At 34.5% G+C, this 21,759-nt stretch overlaps 1 protein-coding gene across 1 annotated transcript in view; it reads left to right on the top strand.

Moving 5' to 3' along the window:
* Positions 1–21,759, top strand: part of Fancd2 — a 41,546-nt gene that overhangs the window by 16,830 nt on the left and 2,957 nt on the right. The window contains exons 16-25 of the mRNA XM_071591784.1: positions 2,652–2,946; positions 3,648–3,817; positions 5,294–5,582; positions 5,767–6,045; positions 7,443–7,608; positions 9,197–9,418; positions 11,926–12,187; positions 13,745–14,033; positions 16,299–16,448; positions 21,214–21,381. Coding sequence (XP_071447885.1) covers positions 2,652–2,946; positions 3,648–3,817; positions 5,294–5,582; positions 5,767–6,045; positions 7,443–7,608; positions 9,197–9,418; positions 11,926–12,187; positions 13,745–14,033; positions 16,299–16,448; positions 21,214–21,381 — 2,290 coding nt within the window. The remainder of the gene's footprint in view (positions 1–2,651; positions 2,947–3,647; positions 3,818–5,293; positions 5,583–5,766; positions 6,046–7,442; positions 7,609–9,196; positions 9,419–11,925; positions 12,188–13,744; positions 14,034–16,298; positions 16,449–21,213; positions 21,382–21,759) is intronic.

Below are 21,759 nucleotides of genomic sequence, written 5' to 3'. Positions count from 1 at the left end.
TTTCAGTGTAATATAGAATCCCAAAGAATCCAACTCATCTCAAATAGTTGACTGCCTATAGAATGGAAAACCAACAGCCCGAAGTGGAGTTTTTAGTGGCATGGAATCAATCATTTGTGCATCAATGGGCTTGTTGTGCAATTCACAGATTTGCAAACAAAATAGGATAACCTACTTCCAATAATGAGACAATGCTAAGAATAAAGTGTTGAATAACAATTTGCTTGGGCCAGGGTGGGTTAGGTAATTTATTGATGATCATAAATGGGTCATTCTGTAAGTCCTTAGGAAAAAGGAGATGAACCATTTATTTTGGGTTTATTTTTTTTATTTTTCAACATAATCTCCTTTTAACTCAATGCACTTTTCCCAGCATTTCTCCGAATTTTTGAAACTGATGAAAAATTATGATTTCAGAAGGTCCACAAAACAGGTATATATGCTCTATTGACATGTATCATTTTCTGCCAGCGCAGAAGTTTGGAAATGAAAAAAGTCAATGGGGTGCCAAATCTGGTGAATATTGTGGATGTTGTAATAATTTGAACTTTAATTCTATTATTTTCACCGTAAAACTGCGCTGGTGTGAACACATGCATTGTATTGAGGGAAGATAATTTTTTCTTTGCCAAATGAGGATGGTTTTTCCTGATTTCTTTGCCCAAAGGGTGCAATTATTGCTCATGATACTCTCTCAACTTATTGTTTGTCCTTTGTGCAAGTAATCCATTTAGATGATTCCTCTTGCATCCCGGCGGTGTTGAATAATTTTCAGAGGTATCTCGATCCCTACTTGAGGTGCCTTGTGGAGGGCACTTTGAGTGAGTACGCCGTCTGTCGGATGGGACCTTAAACTGCAGACCCCTTGGTGCCTTTCGTAAAGAGTAGACTAATGCCGATGCCGGGTTTCTCTCCACCCTTCATCCTTTCCTGTCCATCCCCTATGGCGCAAATGACCTTAGCTGTCAGTCGCCTCCCCTAAAAACTACTACTACTCCTCTTGCATCCCAAAAAACTGGCCATCACCATGTCAGCATATTTCAACATCTTCACATTCTTCAGAGCTGTATCACCTTTAGAAACCATCTGTTTTGACTATTCCTTTGTCTCTTGAGTGTAGTAGTGTATGTATCCATATTTGTCCAAAGTTATGTATTCTTGCAAAAACTCAAAAAGTGTTAAACGAGCCTCTAAATCAACTACACAGTTGTTTTTATTCTCCCCTTAGAGCAAATGTGGCACCCATCTTTGCCAAGATTTTTTCTCGCCCAATATTTGTGCAAAATTGAAAACACTACACGTAGCTTGTGTATGCCTGTATTCTCCACAGAGAGCACCCATCTTGCAGAGCTTTAGTTTCTCAACCCATTTTTGGTGTGAAGCTGAAAACACTGCTTGTAACTTGTAATATGCCTTTGGCCTCAACTATTTTGCAAACTTTGATTCATCAATCACTCAAAACCTTATCATAGATTTTGACCATCATTTCTGAGAAAGTCACGTTTTTAATCACTGCAAGAAACTCATTTTTTCCATTTTTCTAAATAAACAAAAGTTTTTTTCCTTAATCGACTATGAAAATAAAAACATGTGAATAATGGAGTTGAAACTTTAACAGAAGTCTAAGGTGAGATGATGCTTACTGAAGCAAACCTTTTCCGATACTAGAGCACCATCTCTTGGGTTTTCTAAGGAATTACTGAACTATCCCTACACAATTTCTTAATGCACAACTTTCTTTGAATTTGTGTGAAGCATACCAGAGCTGAAATTGGTTTTGTTGTGACAGGTTGTTATTCTGTTTATCTGTGAAACTTTTTCAATAGTCTACCACCATAAAACATTTTCATAATGAGACCACCTTGTATTAATCATGTAAGTGTAATACTAATGGTTAAGAATCATTTTAATCGCTAGAAGAAAATTGGAGATTACTCAAAGAACATGTTAGTTTTTATGTAGTTAGTTTATTTTGGGATTAGCTCTGCCAATTTTTGCTTTCGTACACTGTATATTTGGTTTAATTTTTACATCTCATAGACCAAAGGGTTGTACAGTGCTGGCCTAAAAGCACAGTCTTTTGGAATGCATTGGACTGGAAATATTTTGATTGCTGGTTCTGGAATATTTTCCCCCTTCATCTAATGGATGCAAAGCCCTAAGTTATGATAATAAGTTGGTATTGTAAACAGAATGCTGCAATAAAATGAAACTTCCTAAATGTCTGAAATTGTCTCAGCTTATGGTACATATATTTATGAGAGCATATTTTGGTCAACTTGTGGTACAATAAAATGTATCACTGTAAAAGCTTCTTGTGAGTTTGAATGGCAATCCAGCTTGTAATTGTTTTGGTCCATCTTCAATAAAGTATTAGAAGTATTTAAATAAGTAATGGAAAACTTTCAATTTGACTCAGGTATTTTGATGATTTTTAGACACGATATCTTTTCTTTGTTTTAGTAAGTTTTAAATAATTTTAAAAGCTTACTTTCGTAGGAGATGATAAAATGATATTTTCAATGATTATCTAATGTTTTGCACTGCGTTGTGTGGTGTTTCTTGTCTCCTACTCTGTTGTATGATATGCATTTCACCTGCATATGCAAGTTAAAATATTCAGGCTTTTATCTTACTGCTTTTTCATTCAGGGTGGAGCGTCCATTGGAAGTGATGAACCCATTGTTGCGGCTGATGCGTATTCTTCGGTTTCGTCTGGAAGATGGGGATCTTTCAAGCATTGATGCTCTCCTAGGATGTGGGGTTGTTCTTCCTAAAATTTTGGAACAAAGTGAAAGTGATGGACTAAGTGTATCGGAAGAGTTTGCAGCTCTTGGGTGCTTAGAACAGAGGACGCTTTTGTCAGCTATTATTTTTGCCATTAATTGGTTCATAGAATTGGTTAATGCATTTACATTTCAGAAAGATCAATTGTTAAAGAAAAAGGTTGGTTTATTATTTGAATAATAACTAAATATATTTAATAATAATATTCCATTTTATGGTTTCTTGTGGCCGAGTTCAGTCTATAAAAGTGTAAGTTTTGTAGAGAATTTGTTTAATAGTGACCTGCAGTTAATGAAAAAATAGCTTAATTGTGGCCTCCTTACCATTTTGACTTTACCCTTGTCATTCTCAAGAGACCTTAACTTTCATAGTAAATAGTGCTTTTCCTACCTAAACATTATAATGTGAGTTGATAATTTTGATTATTTTTATGTCTTATTTGTGCAATACATTATAATTTATCAAAATATCTTCCCAAGAACAGCGTTTTGGCAAAATCATCTGAGTCTGTCTACTATTTAATTTTTTTGCTCAGTGAATGCTAGTACCATAAGGTTTCAACTCATTAATTAAGCAATCCACTTTACTGTCAAAATATAAATTTTAACCATATGTTTGGAAAATGAACTAAGAAGTGCCATTTTATGTCAAAGAATTGAATCTGTAACTTGAGGAATAATGTAATATATGCATACGTTAACTGTTTAGTATCAGACAGAGATATGCTTTAAAATCGTTTATTTAAACCATATATCATCTGTTATGAAAGTTCAACCCATTTTAAAGATTCTTCTTTTGTTATTCTTATGTAATAAAAACCTTTTTCAAGGATAGACGTCTGACATTCATTTTAATTGCAGGTTATGAAGCGTGTGATGAATATTGTTGAGCTTCATGGTTTCTTGGTTGACTGCGTACCTCAGCTGCCTGGTTATATTCCTCCTGCTAGTCAGTATTTATGCCCAACACCAAATCCATCCTTTTCATTTGTTGGCAAAGATGGGAAAAAAGGTACCAAGAGAAACAAAAGGTAAGTTTAATTTGAAACTCATTTTCTTATTCCATCTCAAGAATGTTGGTTGGTATACTAGTCTTGACAGCAGCTAGTTTTCGTAAAGTATGGATTACTTGGAATAAATTCTGTTTTTATGAGATGAGAGAAATTTTTCTATTTTGAAGGATCACTTCCTTTGCGTTGAAGTATTTATGCAAATTTTAGCTACAAAAAACTACCCATTTAAATGTACATTATCTTTCTGTAAAACCATATTTATACTGCTATTATCTCCTTTTCTCTCCTAATGCTATTTCCCACAGCCTGAAATAGTAAACTCCACATTATATAGATTTTGCTGAAATATTTCTCATGCCCAGGCTAGTATTATTTGCTTCTGTTAATAAAAGCCCCACTTGCTCTTGCTATTCTGCGTATTACCCCCTCTCTAGTATCTTTTATTGGTATTAATCCTGCTACATAAATTCACACAGCAAATTTCTGCTTTTATTTAATTTTTATATAATATTTGTTTTGTTGAGATTTTACTCTATCATCTTCTTTTCTATAAAGGTTAGTATGTATGTTTGAAGACTTCACTTTTTTCAGTATTACTTTATGATGAAATGTACCAAATTTTTAATTGTTCTCCTTTCAGCTTTTTTGCTGAATGACATCTCACAATTTTGACTCATTCTTTTAGCAGACTCGTTAATTCTAGGAGACGCACCTGCAGATGTTGCACAGTAATGAAACTGGGGACATGCAGTAAATTATATTTAATTTGGAATTACATTGAGTTCTTTTAATCTTTCATTCCTGTCAGCCTACTTACTTTCCCTGTATTCAAGTCTGTCTATCACTTTTATGCTCTCATATCATTAATTTTTCATGAATGTTGAGATCCATACTTAATTTTTATCTGTCATTTTTCTTAATTTCGACTCTGTTGCTGCAAATTGAACCATGAAACTAGAAAAAATGGCTGTACACAGCTTTATCTTTCAGGAGACTTTTATGCTGAAGGAAATATGGAATAGCAAAGATAAATAATGTATATATATGCTTTCATAGGGTTGCAGCACTCAATTGGCATAGTATATCAGGATGTGCACAGAGTACACATGTCTCTGGTTTAAGTGATGCTGGTCTAAATTAAGGGAGATAGAGAGTTGTGAACAAAAGGGAAGGGAAAAATGACTGGTCCTGGAATCTTAAAACAATTGATTTGAAGTAAATCATTGTGCAAATTGATGGCTGCTGGATAATATCAGTCTAGGATTTAAATTCAGAATCCATAAGCGCATCTGTCAGTTTAGGTGTTTATATTAATCTTGAAGTCAGAGTATTGGAGCCCTATGGAAATTTTCTCTGTTAAATATTGAAATTATCCCCTTGGGAACATGGAATAGTTGAGGAAATGCATTACTACATGGTTTACAGTGAAGGGTATTGGGGAGTAAGGTATCTCTACTTCTTTGTAAAATGTATTTTTCCATGATATTGAAACAGGAAAAGAGTTACCCCAGGATCTAAGAAAAGCAAGAAACAGATTCAATTTTCCCTTGCTGGGGGAACCCAGGACCCAGATGATGGTGAAAGTGGTGGAGAGGAGAAAGATGATGATGTTGGAGGGAAGGATGAGGAAGATTTAGATGAGAATCCAAGCGAAGGTGTTGCCAGCAAAGTCCTCAAGAGTGAACAACTCCTCTCTGCAATGGCTCCATTTTACCGAGAATTAGATGTGGAGGTGTTTATACTCTTGCGCGAAGAGTTGGTCATCGGTCAGTATTCAGCTGTGGTAAGTTAAATAATACAAATATAAATTTCTGTCGGGATGTCGTCTTACTTTTTGTGGCATCTTATAAACTTGCTGTCTTGGTTTCTATCATTAAATTAATTCACAATTACACCTGTAAAACTCTTCAACTTCATTTAAGGTTTGAAAAGTAATTGGTATTTTTTCAATCTTCAATTTTTTTTAGAATAATCGGCAAAGACCTTCAGAACTTGGGCCTGCTGAACTGAAATTTTTGCTCGAGGATTATACTCAGAAATTAGAGCATTCATTACCTAGTAATCCATTAATAACTTCATTGATCATGAAAGGAAGCACAAATAAACCTTTTTTCTCTCAATCTGGGAAAAAAACTAGCATATTTCTCAACTTAGATCTCCATGATGCAAAAGATATAGCTTTATCTGCAATATCTCTTCTGCCTTCCATATGTGAGAAACTTGAGAGAGTGGCTGAATATTTTCAGGTAAGTTCTATGAAGACTTAAACTAGGTTTCCTTTCTACCATCTTCATGTCCCAATATTTTATGGGAACATGCTAATATTTTTGTTTTGAAAAGTTCAAGCAATTTTATAAAGAAATGTTTCAGGGGTGATATGGTGGAATGCCATAATTAATTAAAAATTAAATTTTTGATTAATTAAGTAATTTTGTTGGAATAATCAATGGTGGGAATGTATTAGTCTGGTGAGTAGAGTGGACTGGAGGGCCCAGGCTTGATTCCTGAAAAACTGCTGGCAGCAAAGGGAAATGAGCTGGCTCCCTTACCCTGTTGTTTCAATTTTGCGTACCATTGGGCTTATTACTTGGTCAGCTCTACCCTCCCTTATCAAAACCAACCTTGAGGTTGGTAACTGGGGTTATTTTAATCGTTTATATGATCAGGAATCTTTCTGGGCAGGTAATATGTGTTCATGCTAACTTTTTTGTTTCTAACACAAAGATATCAAAAAACTAAGCATGCAGGTGATAGGGAAAGTTACATTCTGAAAACAGTGGGGATAAATAAAGTCTTGATCTTAATGAGCACCTCACACAGCGAGTTATATGCGTAATGAGTAATGATATTTTTTCTTAAAATGTCTCACTTAACAAGCGGTATTTTGCATAACAAGGAAGAATCCTGAAATGATTGCACACCTGCTGATTCCGTTTTTGTTTAGCACTTTTTTGTAAAAACCTTAGTGTCACTAGTGATCGTACATTTTTCCAAACTTGTGTTCAGAAATAATTTGATATTTTGTGTAAAGTTTATTAATACTTAGTGTGTAGTTTTAAAAATGTTTACAAAATCTCTCCTGGCAATGTTAAGAGCCATTGGAGAATTAATATAATTGTAGAAATCATTGTTAAATCATTGAAAAGCAGAAAACAAATGTGAGTATATTTAACCTAGCATACACATACAACCGGTCAGCATCAACAATTAGTACTATCCTCAAGAACAAGGAAAAAATTGAGGAGATAGCAGCGTTAAAGGAAGTGACAAGAATATCTAGGCAATTGTTAGGTAATCTCAATGATGTTGAAAGGTTACTTCTCATATGGATAAACCCAAAGGAATTGCAAGGTGATGATCTTAACAAGAACATCAATATTGCAAAGGGGGAAATGATTTTGGATGACCTCGTGAAGAGGTTCCAGAGTGAATTATGCTCGTCATGTGAGCTGTGACTGTTTTTGATATATGTACAGGCAATTAGTACAGAAAATATGCCATGGCATTGTTAGCTTTGGTAATCCTGTCTTTTGTTTCTTATTATGAGGATATTCATAATAGAAAGCTTGTTTAATTAATTTTATTAACAGTAATTCATTTGGTAATCCTTTTAAAAATATTTTTTCTGATTTCTTATATTCAGGATGCAATTGATGGATGTGGTGGGATATTAGACAATCCCCAGATGTTTTTGGGACATTCTCCTGTCTTGGCCAGATGCTTTCATTTACTCTTCAAAGACATTGAGATAATTTTGTCCTGGAATGGGTATACAGCCATGGGTACACCAGGAGTCCGTTTATTAAAAGGTGAGATTTTGTGTTGATCCTTAGGAGGCTCTTTGGTGACAGTGACCCCCAATTTGTCAATTTTTGTTTCTTTGTATTGACATTTGATGAAAGATTTGGAAGTAGCCAGAATTACTTCACGGAGCATAAAATATGATGCTTAAAATTTAAACTGTACAAGGTAAAATTGGATGTGGTTTCACTTCATTAAAATAGCAAAGATAACGTTTGCAGTTACAATTAGGATAATTGATGGAATCATTGCTGTTGAGATCTCATATCAGCATGATGTACTGAAGATAAACAGAGTGAAATTACAAAAATATGATGGAATTCACATTACCTACTTCATGGCTGTAAGCATGGTCATCAATATGTTGACATTTTGGGATGTCCATTATTAACTCCCTCAAGCCGGTATAGGTATTTAAATGCTTGGCCCCACTCACGGTATTTAATTTTTCTAAAATCTCTCCCTGTCGCAGCATTGTTGAAAATGATTTATATCTTTTTAAATATTTATTCTAAAATTAAAAAAAAATATTACCTAAGGTTAAATTGCTTTTTCTATTTAGTAAAAATTTTACTTACATAATATTATATATTTTCACTTCTTAATTTCCCTATAAGTGTTGAACCTCCGTTCTAAAAGTTCAGTTTTGTGTGATATAATTTGAAACAATCCTCTAAATATAGGCCTGCATTGCAGTCGAGGCACCAGAACACTGTATCCCTCCTGTTACCTCGTGTGGAGCACACCTGACATCTTCTTTGAGGCCTGGACTTCTTCCTGGTCGGCCATATCTTTTCAACGAAGTGCCCCTCGACCAAAATTCCTCACTTGAACTTGCACTAGTACATCCAATACTCACTTCTCCCTCTCCCTCCAGGTGTTCAACTAAATTCTCTAAATTATCTTCACTCAAAAAAAGCTTATCCCTCTGGGAATCCATTACCGGGGTTATATACAAGGCTTTTTTACCTCTCTTTCTCAGGAAAGAAATCTAACAACTGAGACTATAGACAGTGGTGAGGCCTTTTGCCCTTGCAACTGTTATGAGGAAACAAAAAGAAAGAATGATAAACGAATGGTTCCAGAGAAATTAGATAGGGAGATAATATCAAGCAATAAAGACGGACACAACCTGAGGACAAAGCGTAAATGCAAAGAACTCTCTTATCTCATCACGATGAACTTGATAGATTTACCCTCCTTTTAGAGTGCCTTTTCATGTAGCTAAAACAGAACGATAAGGAAGACTCATTATCTAAGAGGCCTCGGGCAACCATATATATTCAAAAAATTCAAAATCAAGGGAGCGGATCTGGGCGTATGGCATACATCGATCCGTAGATAAGGCCTACCGACTGCGACATATCACGTACTGAGAACCGCGCTTAGGGGTTAAAGGGTGATTGAATTCTTCAATTTTAGGTCAAGAATCTGAGTTGGAATTAAGTGCTTCAGAAGTTAATTGTTCAATTCTGATTGTGATTGCTATTCCAGAAAAGTTTATATCACCTTGACTTCAGTAAGCACTTTTTTTTCACAATTATTCAAGGTCAGAAATAAAATTTGAAGAGAGTTTTGCGGTTTTTTTCTTTCCAGAGGCTTTAAGCACCACAGGAGGTCGCTTAGGGGCTGTTAGAAGACCCACCCAGGGTACTCAAGGAAGCATGACGGCTGTACAATTGGCAGAAGAGTCCTGCTCATATTTTGCTCGCTTTGCTGAGTGGGTGGTGAGATTGCCTGCTGCCGTGGCATTAGTTACTTTGATCCATCGATCTACCCTACTGGCTGAGTCTCGCCTCCCCCAGAGAGAAGAACTTGGTTAGTAAAGCCTGTTAAGTCTAGTTATTATTTACAAGATTAGGTAAACAAATGAACTGTATTTTACCTCACATCAAAACGATTTTGTGTTTAAATGTGTACTGGGAGTTGTATTATTTTTTATCCAGTAACATGAAGGAATATGGTGTCTCATTTAATGTAAAACTCCTGCTTTTATGGTCTTGTTTTATCCGCCCAATGCCTTATCAATTATCAGTTTCTCCAGGGATTGAATGTAGTAATTGTGTACATAATTATATATGGTATATTATATTCCTTAGCCATATGGACTCTTTGGAGAAAAAACATTTAGGGAAACGTTTGATGGAAATTATTGTAGAAATCCTGCCTTATTTCTTTTGAACAAGATGCATGATATGCTGAGACCTAGCTCTAATTTAAAATAAGCTGTTCATGATATGACACTGGTGCTTGATCTTTTGAAGTAACAGACAAAGGAGGAGAAACAAATATGTCAGTGTATTGTATTCAAAATCATTCTTCATTGAATTTTCTTCTTTTTATGGAGAAAAAATAGCTATCACAGTCTAATCGTACTGTGGTAATGTAAGAGGAAGTTAACTTCAAATGTAGTATTATAAGGGTGGACATGTATCTGTATCCAATTAGGTATGGTAGATTGATATTTCAGTCAAGATGATGACCATCATTTGAGAGAGCGAAGTGTGTAGAGTAGTGGACACAAATTTAATTTTTTTTTGTTTTTTCCTCATGGATTCAAAAAGGCTTTTGACAGAATCAAATAGACAATGTTGAAGGAAGTATTTATTTTACAATGTATGTGCAGACTGCAGGGCTTATATTTTTTTGAAAAATCTACCCAAAAAACTAATTAACTCTTCCAGCCAATATTCAAAAATACTGCAATGAAGTGCTTGTAGAAATATGTAAAGTATTAATTTTCAACTCTGCATTCATCCATCAATTTCAATATTGCCACTATATTTTGTCTAACAATCATTAATCATCCCTCTCCTTGGCATTTTTGCTCATCTCCAATTCAGTACATTTCTTCAAAATTGTTCATGATGTTTCTGCTTCTGTCGTTTGGTTCAAATATTTATTAACATAAAAACTTGGGTAGAAGGAGAGGTAATGAATAACTGATCGAAGCACTTTTCCACTTGATAAATTTTTTTTAATTTTACGACCGGGTTTCGATGTATTACATCATCATCCGGTGATGATGGTAGACCTGATGATGATGTAATACATCGAAACCCAGTCGTAAAATAAAATAAAAATTTATCAAGTGGAAAAGTACTTCGATCAGTTATTCATTATGTTTGACTTCCACCACATCATGCCTGAAGCTGCTCAAGAAGGAGAGGCATTGACATATTGTCAGCCAACCAAGTTAACCCGCAATTGATGGCTGACAGCCATTGATTGACCCAGCAAGGGTCAACACTTAGTCAGGATGGTCCAATTAGTTAGCACTTATAACCACTCTAATGACGAGCACAGGACATTGCTTGCAAAATTATGGTGTTTATATGGCTTTCGTCTTCCTTCAAGCTAGGTAGTGAGTACAGCAGTTAGGCATCACAAGTAGAAATAAGAAAATTGCTGTAATTTGTATGTGAGGCAGATTACCTGATATGATGGTGACCGATTGTGATGGTAATTTAAAAAATATTTTAAATTTATTTTTTAGAAACGAAAAAGTATTTTTTCTATTATCTTGATTGTTACCATGTAATTATTCAACAGAGGAAGGTTAATGACAAGATTTCAGAACTCGGCAGGTCCTCCAGTAATCTATGAAAAATGTGTAAAAAAATTAGGATGATTTTTAGAAATAATTAAGCCTCCGGTTGCTATAATATGAGAGATTTTATACCTGATTGTGCCCTGATATGTACCAAGTGGTTCAGCTAACATATATATGTCCAAATAAATTGAATGAAGAAAGAGTGCATGGCACATAGCATTTATTCAAACCATTATGAATAATGAAACGCATTCACTCATCTTTTTAATATCCAGGTTTTTTTTTGCTGACAATATTGTTAAATGAACCCAGGGAAGTATATTTATATCATTTGTTAGTAAAACATTTCCTCTTCTACATGAATAGTATTATTCAGTTGATGTAGCTTAGAATATAAGTAAGAAACAATTGGCAAAATTATGTAATGGCCGAAGGTAAGTTCTGTATGTGATTAAAATCATGGTTATTTACAAGGGTCTTATTATTTTACAAAAATATATGAAGTTTTCAGGCTGGACATCTCTACTCACAAGGGATGGAGCAAAGGGAAGCTAATTTTCTGCTAATCGGGAACTCATGAAATTGAGACACAAGTAAATTTGTGTGGTGTGTACAGATCTAATGATTACAACTGGGCTCTAAGGTTGATTTGTAACCATTATTTTTTAATTTGAATGTTAATTTTACTAAACTTAAATTCAAATCCGCCCACAAGGTATTGTCTTCTTCAAGCAGTCCTCAAGTTCTGTTATCTGTGAATTTTTTTTAATAGTAAAGGTGTGCCGCACATTTTTGAGCCGTGAATGGATCGGAATTAATGGACATCCAGAGACTGGCACTGGAGCGGCTGAGAATCTCGGCACCATAATGACATCATTCTTGTGGGCTTCATGTTCAGAAAAGAAGAGAGATGAATGGGAGGCATCTGGCTCACCTTTAACATCATTGCACCATATCATAAATGAAGTGCAATTGGCAGCTACTGGCTTGACCAACAACAGCGACAGGCTCACTGCATTCCCAGCGATAACAAAGTGAGCCTAGGTCCCCAACATTCTTCCTGATCCTTCCAATAATGGATGCTTAATTAAAAATCAAACACCAAGGTTATTTATGAAAATTGTTTTGATTGATATGATGCTGATGTGCATTTACAATCTTCCATTGGGCAGTGGTTGCAATAGGAGAATTATTGACTGCCTCACATTGTATTTAAATTGCACCAATTGCAAAATTTATTCCATTCAAATAATTTTTAAGAGTTTAATGGTGCCAAATGAGACTTGGTAGTTGATTCAGTAGAGTGCTGGGCTATTGTTCTATGGCCCGAGTTTGATTTTCGGTGATGCTCCCTACGGTGTGATTTTTTGGCACTAGATCTTCCTGGGGAACCACAGATGGCTTAGGGAAAGGAATCAGCCCCTTTACCCTGATATGTGTATTTCACATGCAGTTGGGTTTAGTGCTAGGTGAGCTCTACCCTCACCTATCAAATTAACCTTCAGGTTGATGTGGTTTAGGTGCCAAAATATTGAGTATAATAATTTGAGAAGTGAAGGTACTAATGGGGTGTGATACATCATAGACTCTACAAGGCTAAGCACACGTTGAATTTTAGTATTCCATAAAAAATGTGGTAAGAGGTATTCCTTTTTCTAATTCTAGCTGCACGTTCTCATATGTTTTAAACATTCAAGTACATCACCAGCAGTAATTGCAAAGAGGTGGCATAAGGTGTAACTTTCCACACTATTTATTTGCTATGACCACATTTTGTGGCATTGCAAACAATATCATCAGCTTGAAGATATAACATAATGAAACCTAGACCATATGAGTAGTTAATTAATGGTGTTAGAAAACAAAGTTGCTCATATTATTATCAGATATACTTTTGATATTCCTGCCCAACAAGAGCCTAGAATTTGAAAATTTTTCCAAGGCCAAGCAGAGCAAAGATTTTAACCTTTGGAATTATCTTGTAAGACTTTGTTTATGATTACTCAAAGTTATATCTTCTTCCATGTACAAGTTTACATGTCATGCTTTTTCTCCCCTGTAACCCACTCAATTATAAATTAGGAATTTCAATGCTAATGTCTTGCTGGGCCAATATTTGAACCTTCATGTTATCCAAATATTCATTTTAGATAGTTTGATCAGAAAATATGAGAGGTAATGTGTAATATATCCTGAGTTATCACGTATAACATCACAGGGTGAAGACTCAACTGTGCTGCCTTGCATTACTCTGATTTTTTGGTTAAAAAAATACCATAACATAAATACTATAAATAAATGTTAAGTGTTTTTGTCCAGCTTCAAATTTTTCATGGTATATATTGTTAATGGTAGACAAAAAAATTTACGAGCTACTGATGCTCTAGCATATCTTTATGATCCTTTGTAATGCGCATAGGAATAAGGAGTAGATTACAAGGGCACATACTCATGTTTGCCTTTGAAAATGGCCGTATTGAAGCATTTAAATTTATATTATGAAGATAGGTGATTTCTTTTATAAAGTTTGTGAGGATAGTGATGAAGTGTACTTTATATCGTAATAATATGATTAATTTTTTTTTACCAAGGGCTACTTTTCATGTTGTGTACCAAGCACTAGCAACGTGGCTTGAAGTAGTAGTTAAAGAAGAAAATATAGAGCCCCCTCCTAGGCCTACACAAATTGGAAATTCGCAAATGAGGTCAACACAGATGAAGGCCACCCAAAGCAAGTCTTCTCAAGCTGTTGCGTCTCAGCAATCATCTACAACAAATGCAAAACTGGAATGGTGGGAAATTGTCATAAAATGCATTCAATCCCTTGTGAAAATGACTAAGGTTCATGATTCTCGGAAAAACTTAGTCATATTACTGAAGGTAAATTTAGATCTTTAATTTTTGTTTCTTTCTGAAATATATATATGTAATTTATATAGCAAAATAGGAAGAAAAATTTTGTGACTAGATTGATGTGATATGATTGCAAGAAAGTCAATTTAGTTTAATGTGATTCAGCTTAGGCAAATATTTTTAAAATTTTGTGTATATGTAATCAATGTATACAATGTCTATCTTGCAATTTTGATCTCCTTCATAATACGAGGGTGGTCTGAAAAGTTTTTAGTCTCAAAAATTTCAGAAAAAATGTCTTGAATCTTTGTTAGGTCGGAAACTTTTCAGACCACCCATGTATTAGCACCTTTTTTTCCTGAATAATTTCTATTATCATGAATTTCATCTTTATATTTTTAAGAAAAACGAAATTCTGTCCTTGATTAATGATTTTTCCTTCGATATATAGTATTTGGAGCTTAAGTTTAAGTTTTCATGTGATTTTGGTTTCAAGCAAGTGCTTGGATGGTCAACTCCAAATTAACTCATATATACTTGAGTCATGCATAAAACTTTGAATTAGCACTTACTTGTTTCAGTCTCAGCTTCCTCAGTACCGTTTGTTTTGTCAGATGTAATTTTGCTAAATCTTATCCTTTTCAAATAAGAGGCCTGAGAGTTCAAGTTATTTTTTGTGGGGGGTGGACAAATTAGTCTCTCACCATATGACTTAGAAAAGACCTACCATGATAAATAGGGTCTATAACCTCTTGATAATTCAGTCCCTAAGATACTCCATTGTGTTAATCTGATTTTTGAATTGCTGTTTACCAACCTCACTTATTTTGGGACTATGGAGAGTTGGTGGCTTAGTTAATCAATTTGCATTGATGGATATTTTTACCTTGTTATATTGATAATTTCAATCTATTCAATGAATTTATAAAAGTAGGAAAATAAGCATGATCTAGTAGTAATGGGACTAATACACTAACAATGGAGTTCCTGTTGAGATTTATATTTTAAAAACATGAAGTGGAATCTGAGTTGTTAATAAAAAAAATAATGCTTAGGCTCTCGCACGTTGGCACAGTGCAGGTCTGAGTGTTCAAATAATTATTTTTGATCTTATCAATTATTTGTGTTCCACTATTTTATTGGATGATTCTTGAGGGAAGTACAAAAGTTGTATGTGTACTGCTGCCTTGAAGAACTATGAAGAATAAAATGATACCTTTAATAATACGTATGTTGCTTTACCATGGTGCTTGAAATTACTTTGAAGCTCTTTTTAAATGTGCATTACAAAATAATAATAATAATAATTTTTATTTGTCCAGAGACTGCATCATACAAAAAAAATTGTACACATAGTATAGGACACGTCAATATATACAATAATACACAATGTAAATACATATGCCTATTCTAAGTTTCATGTTCCATGAAATTCCTAATAGAATAGAACAAATTCCTTTGAAGAAAAGCTCTCAATTTTCTTTTAAATAGATAAATGTTTGTGCTGGATTTCAGGTCCTCATTTAGCTTATTAAACATAAGGAGACCCATAGATTTAGGGCCTAGTGCGGTGGTTCTAGTTCTTAAGTAAGTTCGGTGCAGATCATTTTTAGACCTGGTCCCATAGTGGTGAATACCACAATTTGTGTCATACATTGAAAGGTTTACAAAGGTGTACACCAGTAATACATAGATATAAATACATGGCAAAGGTAGAATGTTCAATTTATGGAATAATGGACGACAAGGAGCATTATGCTCTGCTTTGACAATTAGCCGTACGGCTCGCTTTTGAATTTTAAATATTGTGTCTGCAAGCGGAGAAGAACCCCAGAAAAGGATACTATATACTATACAGGAGTAGATATTTGCATATATATTGACATGAGGACATCCATTGTTACGGTAAACCTTATGCTTCTAATAAGGAAGCAAAGGGTATTCATTTTTTTGCCCAGGTGACATATATGCTCCCACCAGGACAACCGCCCGTCTAGAACTATTCCTAGGAATTTTGCATGGGGCGCTTGGGGAATTAGTTTTCCACTTGATTCAATTGCAAAAGTGGCCATGTTTTTGTTTTTATTAGCAAAGTAAAGTAGTTGGGACTTTTCCACATTTAAATTCAGCTGATTCCTGCTACACCATGAGTTCAGATGTTGAACGGTTTGTTTGTATCATGAAATTCATACTTCACGTTGAGTTTGCTGTCACAAATTTTGTGTTATGCAAAAGTCATTTCTCCATCCTAAAATTAAATGCTAAAAATTGTAATATCAATATTTTTTTCAGAAATCCTGTTCTTTAATTAACCTATTTCTTAGTAATGGGATGCCTGTCCTGGATAAGGCATTCTGTACACATCCTCAGAAAGTGACTAGTATTCTGCGAGAGCTGCAAACCAGTACTAGATACATTCAACACCTTTGCTGTGATTGTAAGGTCAGTTCCATGAAAATTTATATTATTTGCATGATCCAATTTCGTAAGTATGTGAATAGATTATCCTGGATATCCTCTTTAGACCATAATTCTACTTTAAAACTTGTTTAACAAATCCAGTCATTCATGAAATTTTGGGAAAGTACATGTGAAATAAGTCTCGTGGTCCCTAACATTTTTTATTAGTGCGTGTTTTAATTATTAAGTACAGGAAATTTATTTGGACATGAGGATTCCACTGCTGTAATTATGTATATTATGGTTCCTGGCTAAATTTAATCTCATATATTTTTAATTTGACTGGTGGGTTAATGAAAGTTCATAGTTTGGAATCTTGTCTGATAGGATTTTTTTTTAAATACCCTTATCCTCCCAACCATTGCCATAACATTCCTATTATTTGTGCAAGGATGTCGCTTGATACATAGGCTCATTCCTCTGTTATTTCCATATCCTATGTAGGGATGTGTCCATTAAAAACCATTGCTTGCATGACCTTTTTGGTACAATTTGCCATATGATGATAGAAAATATCCATCAATGGCCAACCATGCAAACCAAAAATAAGGATGGGCTAGCTGTGAAGTATATTTTTACTCAAGGTTCCATTTTCTAGGGTGACCTTTAAGATACAGTATTGTAGCCAAAAGAAGGTAATGAGAGGAACCAACCTCCAAAACCTGGTTAAATGTACCTAATTCTCTGGGAATTGCTGTGTAGGTCAGAAAGGTGCTTGCAGTTTGGTGACAATTGGAATGTTGAAAAAAGTAATATAAAGGTAAATTGAATCATGATGCTTTTCAGATCTGGAATATAGGATTGAATGGTGAAGTGTCGACTCGTGAAACACTGCCTCCTAACTCCCTTGTACAGTAAATCTTTTTTTATGAATTTACGTATACACACTAGGTGCATAAACGGGTTGCAAATACTGTCGTAGGTAAGCCATGCTAATTTTATTAGCAGAGCACTATGCATACAGGCAGTTGTCTGAATGTTCGCAGTTAATATGGATTTATGGGCACAATAACTACTAGCCTGATTGGTACAAATTTTTTTTATTTAACATCATTATAAAGAGTTGATAAACTGATTAGATTTTGCCCAAAATTAACGCACTGTGACCAATTTGGAATTTTTTTAATGTGCTGGAAGCATCCCAAAAAACTATTTGGAAGGAGCAGGGAACCTGAGAATTACTTATATTAAATTTGTTGTCTCAGGCCTAACTTAATGGAATTTACTTATTGTATTGAAATGAAATTAGTAACTTCGTAATACCACACAAACTTTATTTAAACAAGACCTCAGTTTTAATGCTGAACATCATATCAGGTAGTTTCTACAGATGACATCCTTGTGTATATACCTTCAGGGAGGGAGTCGGGCAAAGTGGGAGGGAAAGGGAGCGATTGAAAGTTCAAGAGGATGTAGATGGGAGGGGAAGGAAAGGGAGGTGCAACAGCAGGCTAAAGACATATTCTTATTGGTATGATGCACTCGCCACCTGGTAATGCCCTAACATGGTGAAACACATCATACCAATAAAATCTGTAGATAAGTGATATAGTAATTGTGTTCTAATATGAATATACAAAGCTTCCATGAAGTGAGACCTGCATTTATTATAGAACACCATTTGCATGTGGATTTTTAGTCTTTTGTGAACCTTACTGATGTGGTATTCTGGAATTAATCCATTCTGGTAGAAAAGTGATCCCTAAATAACTCTTTATTTAACAATTAACTGTGAGAGGAAACAATTTTGATACAATTCCTTTATTTCATCTTGCAAAGATGCAATGGAAAACTTTAAATCGACCTACATAATGTTATAAGTTAACATAAATTTGTAATACAATCTTTGATCATTTAGATAATAAGAATGCTTATTGGTTCGTATAATACATGTTTGTAAGAAGAATGGAACATGTCACATTGTCTACTCATATTCTTTGCAGGTATCTCAAAATAAAAAAGTAATTGTACTGAGTAAAAACCAAAAACAGGAATTGGGAGCAGTAACAAGAGTATTTCTGTTTAGTTATTTATGAAGGAAATCATTTACCTAGAGAAAGGGACATGAATTCATCCACTGTATATCATTCATGGTCACTAAGGAATTGATGTAGTGTAGACCTAAATAATAAAGATTATCTCTTTCCCTGGATTTTCAAGAATGCTTGCAAGGTGCTTTCTGCTGGTGCTTTCAAGAATTTCATATACAGGGTTCTTAGCAAGCATGGATGAACTGTGGGCAGTTATCTTAAAGTTGTAACAACCTCTTGTGCTATGCCTTTGTACATCAGCATTAGTTTTCAGAGTGGACATGGCTTTGTTTTGCTGCACAAAGATTATAGTATGGAATTTATACAAAGAGGAAAAGGTTAGAATGTCGAATCTTTAAAAGTAAGGTCTACAACTGCTTCCCCTTGGAACTTTTCCTAGGATTCTTACTGCCCATTTTTGTAGTCTTAAGAGGTGCATGAAATGATACGAGTGCCCTGACAAGACAAATTTCTGTCTACTGTGAATAAATGCATAATAGACTGAGAGAGCTGTAGCAGGGTCACAATTTTTCTCAGGAGGTAGCATGCTGTGGTAACTTTAGGGCCTATTTGATCAACATGAACTTCCCAGGATAGACTCCTGAAAATGTATCCTTAAAAATTTTGTTACAGTAGAACCCTTAAGAGATTACCCATTTACCTCAAAAGAGGGAGGCTGTACTTTTTCTTTGGTGGGGATAAAATTGAATAAATTTTATTTTCTCATTGTTAAAAAAAAACAAAATTGTCTTCACACCATTTACTTATAAAGTATATGTTTCTCTGCACTATGGCATTGTTTAGGAGGTTAGGTGAGTCGTATCATGTGCATATATGGCCATTGATATACACACTTATTGACAAAATAATTAGGGAGGTTGTTTATATTTAAAAAGAAAAGTAGGGGACCCAGTAAAGATCATTGGGGAACACCTCTCTAGATCATCAAAGGATTTCAGTATGTGAATGATTTCAATTCAGCTGTGTATAGTTTAACTACTTGTGATCTTCCTGTTAACATAGATTCTAACCATTGGTTGGCTATCCCAGAGATTCCATTTTTCTCAAGTTTCCTCAGTAATACTGCATGATCAACTGAGTCAAAAGCCTTTTTAAGCCAATTACATAAGCAAACAACAAGCATCGTCTTTTTATCAAGTTCAAGTATGATATCATGAATGACTTTATTTATGAGTTTCATTTAATTTTTTTTCATGAAACCTAATTGAGAATCAGAGACAATATTGAATTTGCATAAGAAGCAGAACAATCTAGGTATTACACAATACTTGTTCAAGTAATTTGGAGAAAACAGGATAGAAATAGGTCTATAGTGATTCATGTTTTGTGTATCATCTTCTTTAAATATTGGGATTACTTTGGATGCCTTTAGGGAATAGCCTATTAGGGAATAAGCCTGAAGATAGAGATTCATTGACTAAATGCGTAATGACATGGATTACTCAAGGATTTTCAATTCCTTTAAATAGAGAGATAGGTAAATCATCATATCCAGCCGAGTGCTTCTTACTTATTTTTTAGTAACACTTGTCAATTTCTTTGTCATCTGCAGGATGAAGAAAGATTGTTTGAGCGTGGTGGGGCATACCCTGTAATACTGCATTAGATCTCAGTGGGTGGCTTGTACTATTAAGAAGTCTGGTTGTGGAACTGGGAAAATTTTCATTGAATAGGTTGTCAACATCATATTGGTTGGTAGCAAAAACATTATTATGAGAAACAGCATCTATACACAAAATCTGAAATTCTGAGGACTGAGAGTAGTTTTAAAAGAGGTTTGAGGCAGATTTACTTAGATTGTTAGAGGAATTTAAACTTTGTATGTCGTAGTTTCTTTTAATCTATGTCGCCAACTTATTGTGTACCTATTGTTATCATGTGCAATTCATAATTTGTTCCTTTTTAATGGACTTACAGTATGTCCTCAGTGGCAACAAGTCATTTGATTTCAAATTACTAAAATCCTGTTGAGAATAGTAGAAGAAGTCTTAATTTCTTCAGTCACCCATTTATATTTTGTTTTAAGGGGGACTGAAGTTTTTATGGGCATCAAAAGAAAACACATTAAGGCAGTGCAAGAATATTTCTTGGAAGTTGTTGAATTTAGTACCAAAAACGTCGTTTGTAAACATGCACTCCGAGGATTGCTCCTGTAGTAAGCATTGGAAATGCAATTGAACTGAAAAAGTGTAACACTGCTTATATTAGATCCCATTATGGAAAGTGCTGGAGTTACCATTGAAAATGAACTTTGATAACAGAGCTTTATGGTCAGAGAAGTGCGTATCCAAGTTAGACTTTCAATTGGTACAATGTTATAGAAGATAAGTAACCTGTCGTAGGTTTGCTTATGGATGTGATTAAGTTAAAAGTCGTTTGATTATTCAATAAATGATTCATCTGTGCAGGGAAGTAACCAAAGTCAACATTAAAATCACCACGGATGGTGGCATTATCCGAATTCTTTGTAAAAATAAGTTATCTTGAAAAAAAATGCATACAGAAAATGTAGTCTGCAGGCTATGTCAGTATTTTTTCTATTACTTTTCAGTATTCACTTTTTTGGTGATTGAAATATGAAAGAAATTAATGGTGATGAATTCAATTTGGAGTTGACTCTCAAAAATATGATGACTAATGAACAATCGATGTTAATTTTAATGAAAATTTCCGATTTTCTTATTAATATGATTTAGGTGAAAAAGGATGTAGGACTCACAACCCATGTTCCTGTAATGAAACGGGTGCTAGATCAACTTGTCTTTCGCGTCAAGGATATGCTGTTGAAAAATAACTGCGCCATTGCATTTTGGGTTGGCAACCTGAAGAACAAAAATCTTCGTGGTGAAGAAATTGTGTCACAGGTAAGTAAATCACGCTGAACCTTTTATGAAAATAGTTTTATGCATGCATTGCCTGAGAAAAGTTATTATGATTTTTAAAAATTAATTTATTCAATAATTCAAGTTAAATCTAGATTCTAAGTAAATTTAATTGGAATGAAAAATGGATTACATGTCACTCATACTGTGTGTAGCTCTCTCTGACGGATGGAAGCATTTGATAGGACAGGCCCAAATTTCACTCATTAGAGCAAAGTTCTAATGTAAAAGACGGTGAATGTGCATGCGGAAAACAAACACCTAGGCGTAGACTGTGCATATAAAGCCAATGATAAGTGAGGAGAATGAAAGGTTCAAAATTTAGGGTTTGCATTAACCTTATATCATCAATAAATGAAT

The sequence above is a fragment of the Hetaerina americana genome, unplaced genomic scaffold (assembly GCF_022747635.1).
Source record: "Hetaerina americana unplaced genomic scaffold, ioHetAmer1.1.p SCAF_5, whole genome shotgun sequence".
NCBI classification, from domain to species: domain Eukaryota; kingdom Metazoa; phylum Arthropoda; class Insecta; order Odonata; family Calopterygidae; genus Hetaerina; species Hetaerina americana.
This window is presented reverse-complemented; position numbering and strand designations above follow the sequence as displayed.